The sequence below is a fragment of the Trachypithecus francoisi genome, unplaced genomic scaffold, assembly GCF_009764315.1.
Source record: "Trachypithecus francoisi isolate TF-2019V2 unplaced genomic scaffold, Tfra_2.0 Lachesis_group10, whole genome shotgun sequence".
Lineage (NCBI taxonomy): Eukaryota > Metazoa > Chordata > Mammalia > Primates > Cercopithecidae > Trachypithecus > Trachypithecus francoisi.
Window position 1 is genome coordinate 91,059,622 of NW_022681455.1, and position 24,537 is coordinate 91,084,158.

Below are 24,537 nucleotides of genomic sequence, written 5' to 3' on the forward strand. Positions count from 1 at the left end.
TGGTATGTTTTTGTACTGCTTTCTCAGTTAGTTGTATTTTGGACAAAGACTATCACCTATACGATACCCACTGATGAAGATTTTTTGGTTGAACAATTGGGTGCCATTGACTGAGGTGCATAAATATGGAGATGGAGGGAGAAGCGAGAACACTGTTGGAGATAATAACTTTGTGCCTATGAGAGTACTATCAGTTGGACTATATCTGTATATTAAGTTTTAGAAATGTAAGACAGAGTCAATATCCTTGAATACATTTCTCTAATTAGGAATAATTTTTTAGTTGCAGAAGACCCTGCAAAATCTCTTACAGAGATATCTACAGACTTTGACCGTTCTTCACCACCACTCCAGCCTCCTCCTGTGAACTCACTGTCCACCGAGAACAGATTCCACTCTTTACCGTTCAGTCTCACAAAGATGCCCAATACCAATGGAAGTATTGGCCACAGTCCACTTTCTCTGTCAGCCCAGTCTGTGATGGAAGAGCTAAACACTGCACCCGTCCAGGAGAGTCCACCCTTGGCTATGCCTCCTGGGAACTCACATGGTCTAGAAGTGGGCTCATTGGCTGAAGTTAAGGAGAACCCTCCTTTCTACGGGGTAATCCGTTGGATCGGTCAGCCCCCAGGACTGAATGAAGTACTTGCTGGACTGGAACTGGTAATTTAACTTGACCCCAAAATTTCAGTTTTTTTCTCTATGAGATTTTATGCAGATTTCACCCCATTATATGCTTTTGACAAACTGTTATATTTGTCAGAAAAGCTATCACTGTAGAAGAATTTTCTCACCATGTTGCCTGACTTCCCTTTGCCACCCCTGAGGCTTGCGACCCACTTGTCCTAATGTTAGTTGATTTACGTTCAAGGAATGAAAGTTGATTTTTAGGCCAATCGATTTAGGCTCCTTATATTAAACAAAATTTAGTAAATCAAACAAATTTGCCATCATCTTTTGTCTGTCTTCTTCAGCCGCTTCCCCTGGTCAGTTCTAAGAATTATATCACTGGCTTTAAAATTAATCACCATTTTTAGAGATCTTTTGAGACCTTTGCTAGAGGGAAAGGTTTTCCCGTTAGAGATCAGGAGAACATATCGTTTGATATTTTGTAATCAGGAAAGGAGAAGTTGAGTATGTTTAGCATTTATTTAGAGATGGGGTCTCACTCTATCACCCAGACTGGAGTGCAGTAGCACGGTCAGGGCTCACTGCAGCCTTGACCTCCTGGGCTTAAGCTGTTCTCCTGCCTCAGTCACCTGAGTAGCTGGAATTACAGACATGCACCACCATGCTTGGCTAGTTTTTTGTATTTTTAGTAGAGACAGGGTTTCGCCACGTTGCCCAGGCTGGTCTCAAACTCCTGGACTCAAGTGATCCGCCCGCCTCGGCCTCCTAAAGTGCTAGGATTATGGGCATGAGCCACCACACCTGGCCAATTTAAATGTATTTCTTTCTTTCTTTCTTTCTTTTTTTTTTTTCTTGTTTGTTTCCATGCTAGTGAGTACTATCTTGTGGAGCATGGCGGGAAGGCAAGAGTGAGGATTAAAATAAATAGCCTTTCCTTCCCTGCCTGTTTTAGTGCTTGTAGAAATGGTGCGGGAAAGCCTGTTTAACCAGGGGAGGTTGAAGCATGTATTCTGAAAGGAAATACAAGAAGGGCTTCATGCTGGATTAAGGAATTCACTTCTTAAATCAGTAGCTGTGTGCTAAAGCACTGATTACTCAACTCCTTTTTCTTGACGAGGTTCTCAGTACAGGTGCGAAGAGGGAGAAGTGGGAAAGAGTATACTAGAAACAGGTCTTAGAAACCTTAGTTCTTTGTATACTGTCTCTGTAAGGCACGGTATAATGCATATTGAAGCATTTCTTTTTCAGGAAGATGAGTGTGCAGGCTGTACGGATGGAACCTTCAGAGGCACTCGGTATTTCACCTGTGCCCTGAAGAAGGCGCTGTTTGTGAAACTGAAGAGCTGCAGGCCTGACTCTAGGTTTGCATCATTGCAGCCGGTTTCCAATCAGATCGAGCGCTGTAACTCTTTAGGTATTTGGATGCTTTTCGTTTACTTAACAACCTGGAATGACTCTAATTCTAATCTCATATCATGTTATATTAGGTGATGGTGACAGTGTTTTAATATATTTCTTGCCAACTCTCATTAAGCTTTAAATCAAATGTTGCGTGGTGTATAAGAAAGTTGTTTTAAGAGGGGACTTCTTTAAAGAGTATTAGGGTGCGTGTTTGGGACTTATAAAGTGAATCATAGTGTGATTTGTTTTTCTCTTCCTGTTGATGACAGACATTTAGTTTTCAGCAATGCTAGTGGTAGAAATTGAAATGTGACCTGTTTTTTTTTTAACTGACTTCCCTCACAGTGTCTTGTTTAAATACAGCAGTGAGTGTATCTTACAAAGAAATCAGCATTTTAGTGAAGGAAGTAGATTTCAACTGATTGCTGGAGGACAGCTCGCCTCATCACGTGTAATTGGTGGCAGTTTCCTGGTGCTGTTCCTTTCCACTTTTACATAATAGTGGAAAAACATCTTGGGGCTTCAGCAGGTGCAAACAGGAAAGCCATCTTTATGAAAAACACTTCTTATTATGTTGAAATAGTACTTTGGAATTTTCATTTTCTTTTCAAACTTGAAAATGAAGCATCTTCAGATAAATAGTAAAATATTTGGGAAACATATTTTACTTGACAGATGCTTTTTACACATAATACCCTAAAGTGTGTTTTTAAATCTTGGAGGAAATGAAGTTGAAAATGAACAATAGCAGTGTTTATAAGCCAAGTCGAATAGCAGTTAACCAAAGCCTACTTTCCACTCAAAGTTAAAAACAAATTTTGCATCAAAATACAAAAACATTTTAAAATGAAAAAACATTTATGGGAATACATATTGTAATAGTTTAAAAGAATTCTTTTCATTTACTTTTTAAAAAAAAAATCTTTTCAGCATTTGGAGGCTACTTAAGTGAAGTAGTAGAAGAAAATACTCCACCAAAAATGGAAAAAGAAGGCTTGGAGATAATGATTGGGAAGAAGAAAGGCATCCAGGGTCATTACAATTCTTGTTACTTAGACTCAACCTTATTCTGGTAAGTGTAAAATAATTACAATAGGTATAGATAGTGTCATGAGGGCAGGGACGCGTATGGGGGTGTGTGTGTGTGCGTGTGTGAGTGTGTGTGCAAGAAACTGCCGCCTGCCTCTGAGCAGAGAAACTTGATGACCATGTGTCAGGATCGAAAGGCAAATTTGCTTTTCATGACATACTCCTTGGAAGCTTTTGAATGTCCTCTCATGTTTCTGTATCCAGAAAGGTGAACGATATTGTTACAAATGGAATAGATATACAGAAGGTATCTGGGAAATAGTTGTGCAAGTGTCAAACAACATAACTTGCAGTAAAGCCATTGGCTGTTGTGTGCTGTATTTCTTTTAGTAGGTAAAGGCAGTCATAAAACTACTTTCTTTTAAAAAACGATTTTCAGTAGCAGCACTGCTGCCCTCATATATGCAGCTTTTTCCAAAGTGGGACAACTTAACATTGCAAGATTTTTTTTTTTTTTTGAGACAGAGTCTAACTCTGTCCCCCAGGCTGGAGTGCAGTGGCACAATCTGGGCTCACTGCAACCTTTGCCTCCCAGGTTCAAGCGGTTCTCTTGACTCAGCCTCCTGAGTAGCTGGGACTACAGGCTGCACCACCACTTCCAGCTAACTTTTTTTTTTTGTATTTTCAATAGAGACGGGGTTTCACCATGTTGGGCAGGCTGGTCTCGAACTTCTGACCTCAAATGATCTACCTGCCTTGGCCTCCCAAAGTGCTTGGGATTACAGGCATGAGCCACCATGCCCGGCCTTAACATTGCAAGGATCTTTAAGCTCTGGAGATTGAACCAAGAATCTTTAGGTTCTGAGGATTGTAGACTGAGCTAAATTGAGAGTAGCCTGCCAGTTCTGTAGCCATATGATAAGAATTAGGAAGTTAATATGGGATGTTAACATTTTTAAAGTAGGGAGAATAAAGTGGTGGTCATTTATTTGCAGAATACTTTGACAAAAACAAGCCTTACAGCATTGATATATTCTTTAGATTTCCTGATAAAAATCTGTATTAGCTAAATTTTCTTTTTCTTTGATATCAGCAAGTTACTGCTGTCACTCATTTTATTTATTTATTTTTTTGAGATGGAGTCTCACTCTGTCACCCAGGCTGGAATGCAGTGGCGTGATCTTGGCTCACTGGAACCTCCGCCTCCTGGATTCGAGTGATTCTCCTGTCTCAGCCTCCCAAGTAGCTGGGACTTCAGGTGTACTCCATCATGCCCAGCTAATTTTTGTATTTTTAGTAGAGATGGGGTTTCACCATATTGGTCGGGCTGGTCTCAAACTCCTGACCTCAGGTGATTCACCCGTCTCGGCCTCCCAAAGTGCTGGGATTACAGGCATGAGCCACCGCTCCTGGCCTGTTAGTCACTCATAAGTGATATTAGCATTTAAAGAAATCTATTAATGTAATAGATCTTTGCAAAGGGACATGGGGAGAGGGAAGTGAGGCACTGAGTAATGCTTGCTTCGGGAAGTTGTTTCCAATTGCTGTCCTCTGTTGTCTGTTTGTAATTTGACAGATTTGTAGTCCCTCTTTCAACTTTTGTAAAGAAGTTTTCTTTCTTAATATTCTATGGGCACATTGTTATCCTTTAACACCGTTGATCTGCAGTTTGCTTTTTCAGTATTATTGGTATTGTCCTTAACATGGAAGGATCTCTAGGTCCTGATGATTGAACCATGGGCATCTTCACAGGGGTCCTGGTACCTGTGTTAACGAAAAACGCAAATGGTTATGTTATTTCTTCTCTAGACTTTACTTCTTTTCCTCTTCTAATTCTTTAAAAAATCTGCTTCTTGAAAAATATGTTTACAGCATGAAGAAAAATATCCTTTATCTTTTGCAGCTTATTTGCTTTTAGTTCTGTTCTGGACACTGTGTTACTTAGACCCAAAGAAAAGAATGATGTAGAATATTATAGTGAAACCCAAGAGTTACTGAGGACAGAAATTGTTAATCCTCTGAGAATGTAAGTAGAAGACATATTGCTATTTTGCCTTTACATGGTGTTCTATTTGCTGTTTTCTGGTATAGTAATTAATTTATACCTTGTCTTCATATAATAAGGGATGGGTGAAAATTAGTTCTCATTGTAAAATATTACATTTTTAAACCTTTGGTCCTTGTACTTTTTTGTTTATTTAATTTCGTAAATCTGATAGCATATTCCATGAAATGATGTAACCCATTTTGCTAGAGTAAACTATAATTTAGCAATTGCAGTACATTTAGGAAAGCTAATACATAATACTTAGAATTCTTATCTTTTGAAATAGTTTATTCTAACACCTCTGCTACAAGTAATCATGCTTATTAGTTAAATTGATATAGTCTAGCTTCTTAAATCTGAAAGAAAAGGAACAAGGGAAATTCTTTATAGAATAGCTAATGTTTAATACTTTGGACTAGCAACAGATGAGATGTATTTTAGTGCCATATTTTTTGGTTAAAGGAATATATTTGGCCTTTTTCCACCTGCCTTAAAAAGGTGATTATTTTTCCATTTCCTACTTCCTATAATAGGAATTATAAATATGTCTTTTTATGGCCACAGGAAGCAATTTGTAATGGTACAAGCACAAGTGACAGGAGATATCTAGTAAAGACTTTGAATAAGTGGTAGTAGTGATATGTGATAATGTCACATTATGAAATTTAAACTATGAAGAATTAGGGCGATAGATGATAAAACAAATTTGTTCATTCAGGAGTATAGAGAGAAAGTGATATAATTTAATGTCCATATTAAGATAAATTTGAATCCTTTTATATACTGTTCTTATTTATCAATTAAAGTAAAAAATAGTTTTATATCAAATTTGAACCAAAAAAGCAGAATACTGAAATACAATGAGCATCCCAAATTATCTGCTATATCGCATGACTAGGAAAGTAAATTATAAGAGAATAAATTTCCTCACTTGAATCTTTTGCTTTCCTTAAATTCTGTAATGAATTCTCTATTGATCTTACCTTTTAAGATAATTGTGAATCTTGATTTTCACATCAATTATTTTATCTTATGCAAATTTTTAAACATACTGTTTTTTTCCCCAAGTAATTGATACTGGAACAAGACAGGTCAAACCCGAAACTCTAAGGCTTGTTACCACCTCCTTCCTCCCTTCCAAAGCACCATAAGTTCATTAATAAACATTCTTTGGATTCTATTGTTCAACCGGTTAAGAATCATAGTTAATCACACTTTCTTACCCTGTATACAGTAAGAAACTGGTCAGATGCCCTGTTGTGATCAGGATTCCCTATGTCTGTAGCATTCATATCTGTATATAGCTGACTGGTTTTATTTGGTGCTGAAATCTCTGCTTTTCTTCAGAGACTCTGTCTTTTTATACTCGTTTTGTATTCCCAGTGGCTGCCAGGTTACATTACTATGTAAGTGGTAGATTCTCAGTCTGCACTGGTTGCAGGAAATGAACGAGTGAATGAATAGTATAAAAAGTGGATATAAAATTAGCTAGTTCTGACTTGTCCTTACTAAACTTATGGTAGCCACTAAGTTGTCCTCTGAAGCCATTTTTAGAATTACAAATTTAAAGTGATATTAAACTTATTGAATGTCTCTTGCATTGAGACAAAGAAGAGAGAAAATGTCATCATTATGCCAATTGGTTTGATTGCAGATTTTAGATTTTCAGTTTCTTATAAGTTCTTTTCCCATTTCCCTTGGTGGCTGTTTCACACTTTACTATTAAAAGGATATTCTCTCTCAAAATTGTATATTCTGCTTTATAAAGTAAATGCTTTAATTTCCCAAGCAAATATTATTTAGAAAATTAGTCACCACAAACTTAAAATATTTTTTGTATTGTATTAGTGTAAGACAGTTACTTGTAGAACATATAATAGTGTCTAGAATAATTCTGGTTCTAGATCTTCAATTTTGCAAGCTTCAAGAAGAAGTCTGTAATCGTTTTCTTCAAACTAATTGTCTAACCTATTGATTTATGACATACTGGAGTTGTGTAAGAAATGTGTTGGCTGGGCACGGTGGCTCACACCTATAATCCCAGCACTTTGGGAGGCCGAGGCAGATGGATCACTTGAGGCTAGGAGTTCAAGAGCAGTCTGGCCAACATGGTGAAATGCTGTCTCTACTAAAAATACAAAAATTAACTGGACATGGTAGTGCACGCCTGTAATCCCAGCTACTTTGGTGGCTGAGGCTTGAGAATCTCTTGAGCCTGGGAAGCGGAGGTTACAGTGAGCCAAGATCGGGCCGTTGCACCACTCCAGCCTGAGTGACAGAGTGAGACTCTGTCTCAAAAAAAAAAAAAAAAAAAAAAAGAACTGTGTGATTAAGATGTGTTATATAATTTAATACATGCCAATATCAATTAATAGTTTTTTTACTAACATAGATATGGATATGTGTGTGCCACAAAAATTATGAAACTGAGGAAAATACTTGAAAAGGTGGAGGCTGCATCAGGATTTACCTCTGAAGAAAAAGGTGACCATCTTAACTTACATGCATTAAACATAACTGAAGAGCATATTCACATGTCAAAGTATTAACTGAAATGTGTGTCTGTGTAGTTGGGGGGTTTTATTTTAAATTAGAAATTTCTTTCTATGTGATATATGGTTATCTTCCCTTTTTGTAAATTCTTCCTCTCTTCTAAAAGTGATTGATGATGTGGAATAATGAACTCCTTTAAGAAGCTGGCTGGTTCTAGTATACTAAATGCTTAAATAAAAAGTCCTTTCCTTTCCACCTAGCAATGATATTCTCAGTTGTTTCTCTCTTGTGGTGCAGAGTTGCATTGGGTTTTCTACATTTTCCCACTGAGTTTTCCTTGTTATAAAAGGGAGTTAGAAAGCTGCTGAGTAGGATTAAGTTTATAGTCAGGGAACAGTGTTTCAATCTCTTCCTAGCTAATGGGCTTACTCAAAGATTCACCACCTGACTTTGAACTTGTCAGCAGCATACTGTAACCAGCTGTAATGTTTAGAGGCTTGCAGGAAAAAACAGAGTATACTTCAGATTGTGCTCCACTTACCTTAAACCCCCAAAAGAAATAACAGCTATTTCATTATGTGCAATCTGTTGCACCCTTTCAAATGTAATAAACTTACAACAAAATTGAAATATAATACTTGCAACTTTCAAATGTCTTTTATGTTTTTCCTTTTTCAGGAAAACTTGAAAACTGTGCTTTTAATTAAAATAATATTGGGTGAATGAAACGGAGTTCAGTTTTAAAATATGACTGTTAGAAATAAAAAATAAAATGATTTAAAAATTTTGCCTGTGACTTATTTGATTTTTAAATTTTCTCCTAGATCCTGAGGAATTCTTGAATATCCTGTTTCATCATATTTTAAGGGTAGAACCTTTGCTAAAAATAAGGTAACTTTTAAATTGTTCTAGAAGCATTGGAAAAATAGACAATTCTCATTTCTACTGCCATTGTTCAACAGACATGATTTCCAGAATGATTTCTTAATATTGTATTTGTTTAGGGCTTTTAATAGGCTAGGGGAAAATCATGCAAGTTAATTTTATTTGTTGTCCTTGCCACAGTACCATAGTTTACTTGAAGATCAAATCCAATGTAAATTTGTACTATAATTTTTAACCTTAGCGATAAGTATTATTGCATATCATTTTCTTTTGAAACTGTATATATATTTTCGTAATTTCAATTGAACCTTTTAAGAAAAAAAATCGTATTCTAACTTAATAAGACACTTCAAGAACACTGTTTTCTGTCTACTCATCACTCAAAACATTTAGTCTTAAATTAGCTTTTCTGTTCTTAGTTGTGTAACTTTGTCTCCCCTACCCACCCACCATGTTGAATGAACGCCTTGTTTAATGTAGTAAAGCTCTTAATGAAATGTTCTAAATGACTGAACTTTCCAGGTAGTTTGAATGTTCTCAGTCTAAACAATGAACCTTTTTTACGTTTTAGCTTGGGTTTCTCTGTTGAGAATCTTAGTGATATCCTATAGACTTCCCTAAAAGCTAACCATAGACAAGTACTCTTCCTCATCTCTATGTCTTAAAGTGATATTGTTTGATGCCACTTTTGAATTGATGGGTGAGGAGAAGAGAGGAAGGGTGGACAGTGCCATGGCTGTGGTTTGATATTGTTTGGGAAGTTCTAATTAATGAAATGAGACATGATATATAACCATCAAGAGCTCATATTATCTCTTCAAAGATGATAATAGCCATATGTACACCTAAAAAATCCTAGAAAATGACCTGAAAATTACTACAGTTAGCAAAAGAATTCATAATTTGTCTATGTAAAATATCCATAGAAAAATCAATAGCATTTCTGTGTACCTTCAAGCAGATATGAAAAAGTAATTTCGGCCGGGCGCGGTGGCTCAAGTCTGTAATCCCAGCACTTTGGGAGGCCGAGACGGGCGGATCACGAGGTCAGGAGATCGAGACCATCCTGGCTAACACGGTGAAACCCCGTCTCTACTAAAAAATACCAAAAAAAAAAAACTAGCCGGGCGAGGTGGCAGGCGCCTGTAGTCCCAGCTACTCGGGAGGCTGAGGCAGGAGAATGGCGTAAACCCGGGAGGAGGAGCTTGCAGTGAGCTGAGATCTGGCCACTGCACTCCAGCCCGGGCGACAGAGCGAGACTCCGTCTCAAAAAAAAAAAAGAAAAAAGAAAAAGTAATTTCATACTTCATGAAAGTATAAAATACCAAGAAATCAATTTTATTGAGATAGATTTTTTAAACACTTATACAGAGCTAAAAGGGATTTGATTAATTAGTGAGAAAGATTGCATTCTGGGTAGGACAATTAAATAATTTAAAGATGATTACATAATAATTTGCACACAAGCAAGATCTTAACATACTTCAGGAAAGTGGATTTAGAGTTCTGTACAAAATGAAGTGGGCAAAAATCTTGAAGAATGCTTTTAAAATAGATTTCTATTATAAGCTACGAAGGCAAAGCAATAGACTTTAAAATAGTGTGTGATACTAGCATAAGATTAGAAATATGGATCAATGGGGCCAAATAGAAAGCTCAGAAATAGAATTAACTGCATGTGGAATTTCAGTGTCTTATAAGTCAACTTTCAAACAGAAATGGGAAAGGAAAGATATGTTTGGTACATGATGTAGGAAACCTAGAAGGCACTTTGGGAGAAAAAAGTCAATTTGGTTTTTCATTTTAAAGGGATAAATTTCAGATGCTTCAAACAGTTGTTTTCATCCTCTTTACCCCCTTTTCTAGCCTACACACTTATGGAATGTAATACACACCCAGTAATAACATAGATTGAATACTGCAGTGATCCTCAGAGTGGGTAGGGAGGGATCAGGGCATCTCTGAATATATCTCAGAATCTAAATGCCTTGTGGGACTTGAAAGGGCCCTGGGAAGTTCTTACACCCCCTGAAGGGTACACTGTCCCCTTTACCCCTGCAAACAACCTCTTCATATTGAGAATCACTTTTTAAAGATTATAAATATTCTAAGTTGGCTCTTTTTCGAGAGTAATTCTTCCCCTCCACTAGCGTTTCATTTTGACAGACAGAGTCAGCAGATGCAACAAATAGGATGAGTACCTTAAAAAATCTGAAATAATTAGATAGTCTAAAAGAGACTATAAGATGTTCTTAAATGATTGAAGAGACAAAAGAACTAGATGCCAATGAAATGTAAAACAGATTTGATATACAGAATCAAATAACCAAAGACAGAATCTCCAGAAATAGAAACTATATCATGGCGTTACCTCACTGATGCAGTGTGCACAGCTAAAGAGAGAATTGCTCATTGGGAAGACAGAGCTGAAGAAAGTACCCAGAATGTTGCACAAAGGGATAAAGAGTTAGAAAACAAGAGAGTGAAGATAATACACATGGAAGATGGATTCTAACTGGAGTTCCAGAAGGAGATACTAGAGAGAATAGGGAAAAGGCAATGTTTCAACAGAATTTTTGATAGACTGAAAATTTTTAGAATTTTTGATAGACTGAAATTCTAAGAATAAAAATATTCAGAATTTCAGAGCAGGAAGAACCAGTACTAAATTACTATAGGATGTACTTCAGTAAAACAAAACTGAGTTTAGAATAAAGGAGTGGGATTCAAGAAACAAGGGAAAGTCAAGAAATTAGTAAATTGTCTTCTCCATCCTCATTTCTGCCTCCTTTCTCTTAGTGTTTGCAATGCACTGCTCCGTTCAACGACCAGCCCTTCTCCCCTGCTGCCATTATTATGATTACAACTACTTAACCTCTACTACTTCCTGGTTTCTTATTTTCCTCTCATTTTTTTTTTTTTCCTGTAAACTGTTAATTTTCTATACTTGTTGACTTTCACAGAAAAATTCTGGTCTTTTGTCATAGTCATCAACAACTGATTAAAACATTGGTATAGCGTAGCCTTCAGGTTTTTTGATTATCATCTGTTTGTATTTGCTGTGGGTCTCCAGAATCTCCTGTTTTGTTATCAATTAAGTTTTGTTTATTTGGGGATATAAGTTGCTTTGGGAAGCTGAGGATTTCTGCAGGCTGATTGCTGAATAGCTGAGTTTTTTTTTTTTTTTTAAGTGAAAACTATGTTAATATTTCCCGCTAAAAATCTTGAAATCTAGATAAAAGTTTAGATGTAAACAGTCTAACTTTATATCCAGAAATTCTGCTGAAAAGGTAAATAGTAAACTTAAGGATTATTAGTCCTTCTAGTAGAGTTAGTCTTAAAGACTAATGGCATGCTATAGTAAAATATTTAGGAGGAAAGATGCTGAAAATATAAGAGTAACACTATGATTGGCATATAGTAGGTGTTTACTTGGTATTTGTTGAATAAACGAGTGACTATCAGACACCATGCTTTAGCGGAAAGAATGGTAAGCAGCGGTTAGGGCCTCTGGGTTCTGTACTCAGCTCTGCTTTTGACTTGCTGAGAAGTCATTCTCCTTCCCTAGATCTCAGCGTCTTCATTTTAGAAATGAAAAGTTTGGTCTAGAAGGTCTGCTAAGAATGTGTCACATCCAGGCGTATAATAATTTATTTTCAGGCATTAAATACAGTTTGCTGCTTTCTAGATTTGGGCAGTGAAGTTGCACTAAGTGATTTACCTTTTGGTTAGTTCTGTTCACACAGTGGTTCTTGATTGGGATTATTATTCCATTATTATTTTCCTAATCACTAAGAGAACTTTCCAATCTAAAAACTAAACAAATCATATATAAGGTCTTGTGCCTAAGCACATTTAATTATTTTATTCAAATCATTTATTTCCCTCTGTTGTTCTGACTATCCAAAGCTACAGCATCAATTTTATGGTTTTTCTGTTCTCAAATACTGCTGGGACAACTTCACATTTTGATTTAAGCATTTAATAAATAGGTTGTATGTATTTTTTTCTCTGCATGTTTTTAGATCAGCAGGTCAAAAGGTACAAGATTGTTACTTCTATCAAATTTTTATGGAAAAAAATGAGAAAGTTGGAGTTCCCACAATTCAGCAGTTGTTAGAATGGTCTTTTATCAACAGTAACCTGAAATTTGCAGAGGTTAGTGCTACTTGTCTGTGGCATTTTATATGAAAGTCTGTGGGAGTCTTAAGACTTTTGGTAGATTCAATACCTATTGATTTTAACTAGCTGAGAACAGTTTGAAACACAAACTGTTAAGAAACACAAATTTTAAAAAGTACGCAGTGTTTCAACTTTGCCTTTATGGAAAATGTCTTAGAATTAAGATTGAATTTTTTGGATTTCTGCTGTCAAAGAAAACACCAAGCTAATTTGCGTAACTTGAAAACTTTTAGGTAGTTTAAAGCAAAAGGAGACATGTTTTTTAAAATGCCATTTTACCCAAGCATATTATCCAAATATATCAAAATGTAGTGTGTATTTTTCCCCTTCATTAAGAGACAAAATGTCTATAAATTCATTTATATTTGCCAAAGAATGAGTGATAGAAATTATTTTTCTTTTATTGTCTAAGAATTTCCGTAATTTTAATGGTATATGCTTGTGGTTTATTTTGATTGTATTCATTTCTGAAATCATTTTTGATAAAACCTTAAAAGCCACAGTTATTTATTTGTTGCAATATAATGAGCAGTCTCCTTCTGTGATGATATTTTCTGTATCTTATTTGCAAAAACAGTCTTTGCAAAACCTTTAATAAATATAAACCCAAATGAAATGCCATGATTTTATCTGAGACCCGAGATTATTGAACTTCGTAACCTCTAGATGCTGGTGTGTCCCTGCGATCATGAGCCACTTGAAGACCTGTGGCTTGTTGGTGTCCTGTTAGTCTACAGCCCATAGTCACATATGGATCCTGTTTCATAGGACACCAATATTAAGGCAGAACTCACTGTTTTGTTTGACAGCCATGACTATTTTGGTTTCATAGGGAAAAGTTTTTTTAACACTTTGATTCTAAAAATATCCATCTTTTTTATAGGCACCATCATGTCTGATTATTCAGATGCCTCGATTTGGAAAAGACTTTAAACTATTTAAAAAAATTTTTCCTTCTCTGGAATTAAATATAACCGATTTACTTGAAGACAGTAAGTATGAGGTTTTTTTAGTTTGTTTCGTTGGTTTTGTGGAAATTGTCAGATAATTCCCATCAGTTGTGGATTAGACTCTAACTGGACACAGTATTTCCCAAGGCAATTGAATATCTGAAGAGCCTGGAAAATATGAAACCAGTCATTTTATTTCTAGGAATTTATTCTGAGAAAATAGAAATGAAAATAATTTGATACACAAACATACTTATTATCATATGATTAAGAAATTAGAAACAACTTGAATATTAACCAGAGGAGAATAAATGAGTGTGTATCTAACAATTAACACTACTGCCATTAAAATTAATGGTTTTGAAGACCAGTGTGTATGAAAATGGTCATGGTGTAATATTAAGTGGAAAGGTAAGTACATTGATATGTTCTACAAAAGGGGCCATATATATACACACACACATATATACTTATGTAAATGTTCAGATACGAAATTATTAGAGAGAATTCATAATCATATTGACAGTGGTTATCTCCTGCCAACTGAAATTGTAGATGCTTTTAGTTTTCTCCTTTATACTTTCTTGTATCTTTGAATTTTCATCAATGGGCATTTTATAATGAAGGGGAAAACACTCTAGGAGACACTATTTAGAAAAATTATTTGGTCTGATAAAATGTTTTTAAAGATATTTCAGATACTAACTGAGAGCTTAAGTGGATGGAAGAGAAAGAGACTTTTCTGAAGCCATGAACATTATTCTTTTTAAAGCCTAACTTTTCTTTACATCTTCTTAATGAAAGAAAACATTTTTTTAAAGCCCTTTTAACTTCCCTCCCCCTCCCCCACATTTCAGCTCCCAGACAGTGCCGGATATGTGGAGGGCTTGCAATGTATGAGTGTAGAGAATGCTATGACGATCCAGACATCTCAGCTGGAAAAATCAAGCAGTTTTGTAAAACCTGTAACACTCAAGTGAGTTTCCCTTCACTTAATGGATGAACTTTTGTTGAACAGTAACTTATTTATAGTTGAAAACAGAATGCTGCTTTTGGAAAGTTTTTAAAATCATAATTAACAGTTAAAAATTCACAATAAAATGGTATTGCTTTTGCCTTTTCTGTTTACTTGAGAGCTGTTGGTGAAGTACTTGATTGCTATGAATAAGGGATGCATTTAACAAGAGTAAGGAAGCCCATTCACTTGACACGTTGAGTTTCGCTCATCAATGACATGTTTTTGGGTTTTTTTTTGTTTTTGTTTTTTCAAGACTGAGTCTTGCTCTAATGCCCAGACTGGAGTGCAGTGGCACAATTTGGCTCACTGCAACCTCTGCCTCCCGGGTTCAAGCGATTATCCTGCCTCAGCCTCCCGAGTAGCTGGGATTACAGGTGCCCGCCACCACACCCAGCTAATTTTTGTATTTTTAAGAGAGGCAGGGTTTCACCATCTTGGCCAGGCTGGTCTTGAACTCCTGACCTTGTGATCCATCCGCCTCGACCTAATGACATTCTTTTCATGGTCCATTTTAGGTCCACCTTCATCCCAAGAGGCTGAATCATAAATATAACCCAGTGTCACTTCCCAAAGACTTACCTGACTGGGACTGGAGACACGGCTGCATCCCTTGCCAGAAGATGGAGTTATTTGCTGTTCTCTGCATAGAAACAAGTCACTATGTTGCTTTTGTGAAGTATGGGAAGGACGACTCCGCCTGGCTCTTCTTTGACAGCATGGCCGATCGGGATGGTACTGAAAATGCCTTTCTTCTGCATGTGGCACAGGGTTCTGGTTTGTAGTGGGGACAGTTCATAGTGGGATCACCTGTTCTGAGTGACATGATATTTTCCAAGAAAATCCTTTCAGGATTATTCTGGTGACAACAGTCTTATGTCTTGGATTGCATTAACAACCTTGCTAGCTGAACTAAGGAATAATATTATTGTGTTTTGTTTTCTTTTTTGAGATGCAGTCTTGCTCTGTTGCCCAGGCTGGAGTGCAGTGGCATGATCTTAGCTAACTGCAGCCTCCACCTCTCAGGTTCAAGCAATCCTCCCACCTCAGCCTCCCGAGTAGTTGGGACTACAGGCATATGCTACTATGCCTGGCTAATTTTTGTATTTTTAGTAGAGATGGGCTTTTGCCATTTTGCCCAGGCTGGTCTCAAATTCCTGGCCTCAAGTGATTCACCCTCCTTTTCCTCCCGAAGTGCTGGGCTTACAAGAGGAGCTGGTGCGCCCAACCTCATATTGTTGTGATATTTTGACATGCTTATGCTCTTTTTTAAAGAAAGAATCCTGAAAGTCTTATTTCAGCCCTGAGGGATCTTATTTCCAGCTTTGTTGTCTTCCTTCAGGCCCCTCTCATTTTTGTAGGAGCCACGGTAGCTGTTTGTTGAGCACCATTAAGTCATTCTGCCTAAATCCTGGCAAGATGGGGATTATTCCTATTTTTCTGTTATTAAAGCTGAGGTTTAAGGTGCTTGAGATCATGTAGTTTGTTTAACTCAGTCTTTCTGATCTCAGTGCTTATGTTTTTTGTACTAAACCATGTTATCTTCCAATTGCCAAAAGCTGACAGCAGAAGTAAACAAACATCCTCTTTAGAAAAGTAAAGCCTCTTTTGCATGTAGTATGTTTCTCCATGAGGTGGGGAATAGGCTGCACTTGCCAGGCCACTTTCTAGGATGCTTAATCATTATTTAACTAATGCTTAATGAATGCCAGGGGGGGATAGTGGGTTTCAGGTAAGAAATGTTTGTTAAAGCAGCCCTGCCTCTCCCTATAAGGAGTTTGCAGGTTAAGACCAGGCCTGGGCAAGGTTGTGAGGTGTGACTCTCATGTTCCTCCATTCTTACACCCTATTTTTCCTTCAGCTGCTCTCTCAGGTCCAGCCCCCACGATCTTCTGGTGTGGCCCTCCAGGAGTCTAAGACATTCCCTGTGGCAGCCTCTTGAACAGAGGCCCAGGGCCTAGACCAAGAGTTCTCCACCTTTTCTCAGTTCTCTGATGCTTGAAGGATCCCAGCCCCATCTGTAGATGTGCCCCCAACCCAGTTAACGTTTGCACTGAACAGCGTAGCGCAACAGCATAGGTTTGGAAAAGCCACTGAGCTAACCCAGAGGAGCCTTTCCTGGAATCTCTGAAGTCACACCCCGGAGCACCTTTATCGGGCCTGGTCATGTGTCAGACAAACTCTTAGAGTTGGGTAAGGATGTGTTTCAAGGGTAGGGAGCTATAATAGTGTTCATTTGACTAGATCTGTTCCTAATCGGACAGTCTCCTGGTGAAGTTTGCTGGGTGACTTGTGCCTGGGAGGAAATGAAATGTGAAGAACGGAGTGTTGTCTGCATATGTATTGATAACATGATTCCCTGAGTGGCTACAGAGAGAAGTCTGGCAAGTAGGTTTGGGGCTTACCTCAGAATTCATGTGAACCAGGTTTATTTTACCAGGTTTATTCACTGTTGAACCCAGAATCCTTTCAGAAACCAAGAAATGAGAATATGTCAAGAATTAAAGAAGGCTTTCACTTCCAGAAATCAGAAGAAAAATAAAGGCTTTTAGAGCCTGAAATTAGCTTTTTGGAAATGATAGGATTGTAAAATCACTGGCAAAAGGGTTTAGAACTTGATTGCCCTATAAAGAGTTCTTCCTCTGTGCCATAGGTGGTCAGAACGGCTTCAACATTCCTCAAGTCACCCCATGCCCAGAAGTAGGAGAGTACTTGAAGATGTCTCTGGAAGACCTGCATTCCTTGGACTCCAGAAGAATCCAAGGCTGTGCACGAAGACTGCTTTGTGATGCGTATATGTGCATGTACCAGAGTCCAACAATGAGTTTGTACAAATAACTGGGGTCATCGGGAGAGGTGAAGAAACTGAAGGCAGAGTCCTGACGCTGCATCTTGTGCAAGCTGGCAGTTCTGTTCCACGTCCATTGCCGGCAATGGATGTCTTTGTGGTGATGATCCTTCAGAAAAGGATGCCTGTGTTTAAAAACAAATTGCTTTTGTGTCCCCGAAGTATTTAATAAGAAGCATTTTGCACTCTAGAAAGTATGTTTGTGTTGGTTTTTTAAGAAGTCTAAATGAAGTTATTAATACCTGAAGCTTTAAGTTAAGTGCATTGATCATATGATATTTTTGGAAGCATACAATTTTAATTGTGAAAGTTTAAAGCCTCTTTTAGTCCATTGAGAATGTAAATAAATGTGTCTTCTTTATGGACCAAGGATATGAAATCATTTTTCCTTTGTAGCTAACGGTTGCCTTGAGGAAGAAATAATTTGGTTTTATTAAGAGTCTACTCTCAATCCAGTTATTAAAGATGTACTGAGTTTGATTTGTTAATCCTTTCTATATACTGCTGATCCTTGCATGTCTACAATCTGCTCAGTTTTTCTGTGTTTCTGCAATAGTGGTCAGAAAAATACTTAAATTCCCTTAATGGTGTTGTTTTCTATTTGTTCTGGTTTTGAGATAAATGAGTGATTCTGTCCCAAAATGTCCATTTTTGAAGTGATTTTCCTGGAGGATTAGGGTATTTAGCAGTGGAAGCTCTTCATTCATAGTAGTTACTGTCAGCTAACAGGTTTTTTTAAGGCTTTTAACTATTAATATTTTATGGAATGGGGCAAAGTAAATTGATGAAAGAATTGGAGTGATAAGTAAATAGTCCTATACAAACATACAGTCCATAAAAAGATGAATTTGGCATATAGAATTATTACAATTTCCTGGAAGAGATGGATATTTAAACCTCTATTATTTTAGACAAGATTGTCCAGAACTTAAGTGTGATCTGTCAGCCAGTGCTCCCATTAAATTCAGTGTGGTTTCACTTGAGATAATCAGATATGTCATCGAAATGTTAGCAGCAGCTTCATCCTCCTTCTGTCTAAAGTAAGTAGAAATGGGATGTTTTGTTTAATAATAGCCATAGTGTGTGTTTAGACCACAGTGGATGTTGTAGACTAGGACCATAGATTATACATGTCAGTGCAGTGGAATGTGCATTCTCTGAGTGTTGTTTTGTGGTATCATTGTCTTTCCTGAATGACTTTCTAACTGTGCAGAAAGGCAGAAAAGTCATCATAAGTATATGGCATATGACTTTATAAAATATTTAATGTGAAAAAGGTGGAAAGAATCTTTACAAACCCTGTGATTACTTTTTTAAAGGCACTTTTGTTCTTTGGTTTTATCATTCCATTTTGCTAATATTTACTAGCTTTATAAATTACAGTAAGGTACAAAAACTCATCTTGTAATTTTTTCATTTTTGAAATGAAAAAGTACATATATTTTGCACAAGGTTTTATACTGCTAAGTGCTTGGTTGCGGTGGTGAGGTGATTACTAGATCAGGGTGGGGCTGAGGGACTCTGGGTTTAGGGCTAGCCCTGCCCCTATCCCCCTTAGGTAAAATGAAGGGTGTGGGATACAAGACTTGTAAGGCCTTTTCTAGCTCTGACCGCCTAGAAGTCCAGTCACCCTGTAATAAATATGTGTTCAATGCAGAAATGGATGAATGAGCTTGTCAATGTGATTTTAAAAAATTGACTACCTGGAGGAATGATTAGGAATCTAAATGGAGCCAGCCCTCGGTATCTGCAGGTTTCTCATCCATGGATTCAACCAACTGCAAATGGAAAATATGAGTTTTAAAAAAATCCGTATTTTTAAAAATCCGTAAATAAAATACGGGTTTTAAAAATTCGTATCTGTATTGAACATGTACAGACTTTTTTCTTGTCATTATTTTCTGAACAATACAAGAACTCTTTATGTACCATTTACATTTAGTAGGTATTATAAGTAATTTAGAGATGATTTAATTAAAATATATAGGAGGATGTGTGTCAGTTATATGCAAATTCTGTACCATTTTATATCAGGGAATTGAGCATCTTCAGATGTTGGTATCTGCAGGGATCCTGGAACCAAACCCCTGCAGATACTGAGGGCTGACGATCTAGGTAAGACTGGATTTAACAGTTGAAAAAATAAATAAATAAAGGAGAGAGAAGACAGTTCTTTTCCTGTAGAAATTAAAACAAAATACAAGTTGAGGAAGCTCTGCTACCCAGGCTGTCATGGTAGAGGACTTGAAGAAGACCTGTTTGGATGGACACCTGGTGTCAAAACTCAGGTGTGGAGACTATCTTAATTGGGAGGGCCTCATCCATAAGTGATTTCTGGCGATGTCTTCTTCAGGTGGAGCTTGCCGTCTTTTTAACATTACTTGGGGAGGGAGTGCTCATCAAGGGATGCCAGGGCCAGCTCTGGTGGTTCCTGGGGAGGCTGCGTCCTTCCCTGCTTCTGAGTATCATGAGGCAGCAGGAAGGTTCCCCCCGCACCTGTCTGTCCTGGCTCCCTCTGGGTAGCCCCTCCTGTTCCACACTTCAGCACAGCCTGGATTGTCAGGAGGGACATAGTTGGGGCCGGGCTGCATGGCGTGGGGGCTGATGTGCCTGCTGGTTATTTAATTTTTAGCCTTAAGTTTTCTTCAGTATTTTCCTGTTGACTTTTTAAAGGTTTTGGTTATCTTTTATTCCTTATCTACAATCAAGATGACAATATAATTGAATTATCTCATTTATAACATGGTTCATGATTCATGATTACAAGTAGAAAATATGTCATGTTCCTCACCTCCAAATAAGTGTGTGTGTGTGTGTGTGTGTGTGTGTGTGCGCGCAGTGGAGAGGGAGAGAGTGGGGAAGGAGAGTAATGTTATCATATATAGAGGCTAAATGTGCCCCATCTCTCACTGTCAGCTTTATAAAGGAGTTTGACTCCATCCACAGAAGAATGTTTTATAAGACTAGGAAAACATGTTGAAAACTAGGAAAAACAGCAACAAAAATCAACTAAATATGTTGTTACTGTTTTTCAAAAATTTCTGTTTGCCAAATACTGTAGATTTGGCCAGGTTCTTCCTATCCCTAGGATTCTTTTTTTTTTTTTTTTTTTTCTTCACAGATTTTGAGAACAAGGGGGAGACATAGTACGGAAGATTAAGATTCCATTAATCTTACAGAACTGTGTTGTCACCCAAATTCCTGCTTGTTTGAACATGACATCTTCATAGATTCAGGATTCACTAACCTCTATAGCTGGATCTTGAAAATTATCTGGCCAGATAGTTTTGCATCTGCTTGGATGATTGTAGACTGAGATGTGAATGGAGGATAAAGTATTAGGCCTTCGCTGAGTGACTGCCAACCAAGAAGTATTTATCGGACACTTACTAGGTACCTAGGATTGTATCAGAGGGAATATGAGATGTGTCCCTGCCCTACCTAGTTTTAACGACAGAATATCTATTAAAGGCTACTTAGCTGAAGGGTAAGGGTGACAGGTGTGGGGGAAGCTTTGGGAGGTGGGGTGGTGTGATGGAAAAAGTGGCAGAGTAGGGACGAGAGACCTGCATTCTAGCCCTGTTTCTGTCACTTGTTCTGTACACTTAGACAACAGCTTGCCCTCTTGAGCTTTAGTTTCCTCCTCTGCATAATGAGAGGGTTAGACTACTGAATTTTATAGGAAAGAAATACAAATTCCTGGGTCCCAGGCCATGCCTGCTGAATCCGACTGTTCAGGAAGAGGCCTAGGAAATCTGTGAGGGAAGGCTCCCCAGGGGAATCTCGTGACCAGCCAGGTGTGAAATCTGCTAACTGGAAGATCTCAAAGGTTCCTTCACTTTTTGTGATTTTGTGATCATGTAACGTTACTGTATTATTCTACATAAACGTGGGTACTTGGATGTTTATCATACTGTTTCTCTGTGTTTACATACTAATTTATGTAAGAAATGCATTTTAGTCTATGTACCTCAACCTGCTGTTTCCTAGAGGTGTTAGTAGTCTTTGAATACAAATAAGACTTAAGAGGATATTTGATGTTATTTACCTGGGTATTTTCTTTCCCTTTTATTTATTTAGAAGAAATTGAGATTCTAGGAGTCAAAAAAATGAAAACAAAATCCTTAGGCAAAGTTAAAGAAAAAAATTACATTATTTCTTACTATTTGCTACTTTATAATGAAAATTTTAAAATTATATGGGAAGATTTTTCTCTGGGATAACAAATCCTTGTCATAAAGTAAGAGGTCTTTTTAAAGTAGGTAGGCTATAAGGCCTGTAATTTAAAATAATACCCCTTTGTCTAGGGGTTGGTGCAGTTCTCCATTAATGAAGATAATATTTGAATTCCTCAAAGCGGGGGAGGAGTCGGGGAGGAGAAAGGGATGTTAAAATGAAAACTCACGTGCAAAAGAGGAGGTGGAGGAAGAAGGAATGTAAAGCCCTTAAAGCAGATGTGTGTGGGGCCATATGAAGGCCAGGATTCTGTGGGTGTCAGGGGATTTCCCCTCTTGACAGAGACTGGGGTTTTAGACTGAGGCTTCCTACAGGGAGTTCGCATTGCACTTCTCCCTTCCCCTTTCAGACCTCTTTTTGGGGAGAAGAGATGGGAGGAGGGGAGAAAGACTAAATGCTGGAGCAGCTGAAGGTTTTCTCTTGAGTCAGCATGCAGTGGCAGCACATTAACCAGCCAGTGTGGCCAAGGATAGTGGAAAAGTGGGAAAGGAAGGTCTTCCTCCTCCCTGATCGTAGCATCCATCAGTCTCTGTAGCCAGGTTACTCAAGAACCCCATTTAATTTCCTGGCCCTTTGCCTTGGCAGTGATGGCATTTTTATTTCACTGTGTTTTAAAGTCTTCATTTATTTTTATAACATGGGTTAGGGAGAAGGGCCACTAATGGAGGGATTGTCCTTTCAAACACCACAGCTTCAGATATAATTAGCACTTTTAAATACTGTCCACTTTAACTTAAACATTTCTAGAGGGAGTATATTGGAGACTCAACTGCCCTTGGTTTTAGTTTATAAAATGGCCTGGTACTGTGGAATTTTAATTTTAGAAAGTCTTAGCATCAGATCGTAAACATTCATTAAAAGAACTCACATCCCATTTGAAACTTCCCAGGGGAGTTGCGATTCTTAGTAGATAGGTAGAAAGGGGCTCATTTTCTACAGCATTTCCCATTTCTAGTATCTTGCTCAGCATGTTTTATTTTTACTTTTTGTCTGCAGAACATCCTATATTTATGAGAACATTCTTTAAGAAGACCACCACATAGAATACCCCTTCCTATCAGCTCACTCTGATTTAGCCTTAATTTTGTTAAATTTTTTAGAGATGAATGAAGTGCTGCTGTGGAAAGAAATGTACATATACTATTTCTGTATCATTAAAATTACATTTTTATGGTTCCTTTTCCTGGATTTCTTTGGGGGAAGGGTTTTGGGTTATGGGAAAGCTGGAATTGGGTTTCTGCAACACTTTAAGTTTTTGCTGTGGTAAGATTTCTTTGAGGAAATGCTATACTCGGCTGTATCTCTGTTTCTTGATCAGGCCTCTACCACCATTACAATTGCTTTAGAAAACCTCACACACTTACCCTGTTCTGGGAGATGTGCCAGTGGCATTATGATGTATGTGGCTTCTTGATCTAGCCAAGTATTTCCGACCTCTGATGCTTGTTAAAACTCAGCTGCTCCAGCCTCCAAGCCCCTCCAACCAGAAGCTGTCCCCCGCTGCTTCATTCCATCATCTATAAACATGAACCCAACACCGTTGACTAAGGAGCAGTGTGTCTCATTCTTTTTTCTCTTTTTTTTGAGATGGAGTCTCGCTCTGTCGCCCCAGTTGGAGTGCAGTGGTGCGATATTGGCTCACTGCAATCTCTTGTCTTTTAGGTTCCAGCGATTCTCCTGCCTCAGCCTCCCGAGTAGCTGGAATTACAGGCATGCGCCACCATGCCCGGCTAATTTTTTGTGTTTCTAGTAGAGACAGGGTTTCACATGTTGACCAGGTTGGTCTCGAACTCCTGACTTCGAGTGATCTGCCTGCCTGGGCCTCCCAAAGTGCTGGGATTATAGGTGTGAGCCATCACGCCTGGCCAGTAGCGTGTCCCATCCTACCACAGCTGCCACAGAGGCAGTTAAATATTTTACTTTTTTGTGATGACCAGAGGAATGGTCACATGGTGTACTGTGGACTGAAATTCCTACTTTGGTCTTCTTTTAGGTAACAGATCAACCCTCCTTGGAAATTATTTGGAGTTTAAGTCACTTAATGTGCCATGATAGGAAAGCTAGAATGGTCTGAGTTTGTAATACTGGTATTAACAGTACATTGAAGAACATTTCTGTTTCAGAACCCCATGGGTGGATATACATGCTGATATCCAAACAATGCTGTTCTGACAGCACTGCTCTTCCTTGTCAGATTCAAGGGTTGGCACACTTTCTCATTGTCCCCACTCCTTGTGACTCTGGGTCTGTTCATGTGACGGTGACAGCACATTCCTTGTGCCCTTCTGTGAATCTGGACAGTTAAGTGAAAACAAGTCCTTGTCAGAAGAAAGCTGGCCTGGCTGAAAAGGAGGAGCCACTGGCCCTCCCCTAAGCCCCTTTTCCTGACTTGCTGAGGCATGTTCTCCCTCATTATCACCTGAAGAACGTGTGTGCACTGCCTTCGAGCAACAGTTCTCCATTCAATCCTGGTTGCATGTTGAATTTGCATAGGGAGATTTTAAAGACGCCAGTGCCTGTGCGCACTCCGGACCTATTGGAATCTGAAGATGGGGCCAGGAGTGGGTCCTTGTCAAAGCTCCTTATGCATTTCTGTTTCAGAACCCCATGGGTGGATATACATGCTGATGGCCAAACAGTGCTGTTCTGACAGCACTGCTCTTCCTTGTCAGATTCAAGGGTTGGCACACTTTCTCGTAGTCCCCACTCCTTGTGACTCTGCGCAGCCAGGATTGGGAACACATTGTCAGGAGGATTGGAGTTTTCTGAGGGACACAGAATCAACTTGGCATTCCCTGGTGGAACATTCTGCCCTAGAGAA

At 38.2% G+C, this 24,537-nt stretch overlaps 1 protein-coding gene across 7 annotated transcripts in view; it reads left to right on the forward strand.

Moving 5' to 3' along the window:
• The window catches only part of CYLD (CYLD lysine 63 deubiquitinase), a 65,717-nt gene extending 42,825 nt beyond the window's left edge, over positions 1-22,892 (forward strand). For all 7 annotated transcript variants that reach the window (XM_033218377.1, XM_033218375.1, XM_033218372.1 and 4 more), the window contains 11 exons: positions 284-663; positions 1,879-2,044; positions 2,962-3,103; positions 4,964-5,086; positions 7,500-7,591; positions 8,425-8,491; positions 12,511-12,643; positions 13,551-13,659; positions 14,475-14,593; positions 15,151-15,367; positions 17,286-22,892. In XM_033218377.1, the coding sequence (XP_033074268.1) occupies positions 284-663; positions 1,879-2,044; positions 2,962-3,103; positions 4,964-5,086; positions 7,500-7,591; positions 8,425-8,491; positions 12,511-12,643; positions 13,551-13,659; positions 14,475-14,593; positions 15,151-15,367; positions 17,286-17,470 (1,733 nt within the window). In that variant the 3' untranslated portion in view covers positions 17,471-22,892. The remainder of the gene's footprint in view (positions 1-283; positions 664-1,878; positions 2,045-2,961; positions 3,104-4,963; positions 5,087-7,499; positions 7,592-8,424; positions 8,492-12,510; positions 12,644-13,550; positions 13,660-14,474; positions 14,594-15,150; positions 15,368-17,285) is intronic.
• Positions 22,893-24,537: the final 1,645 nt, after the last annotated feature.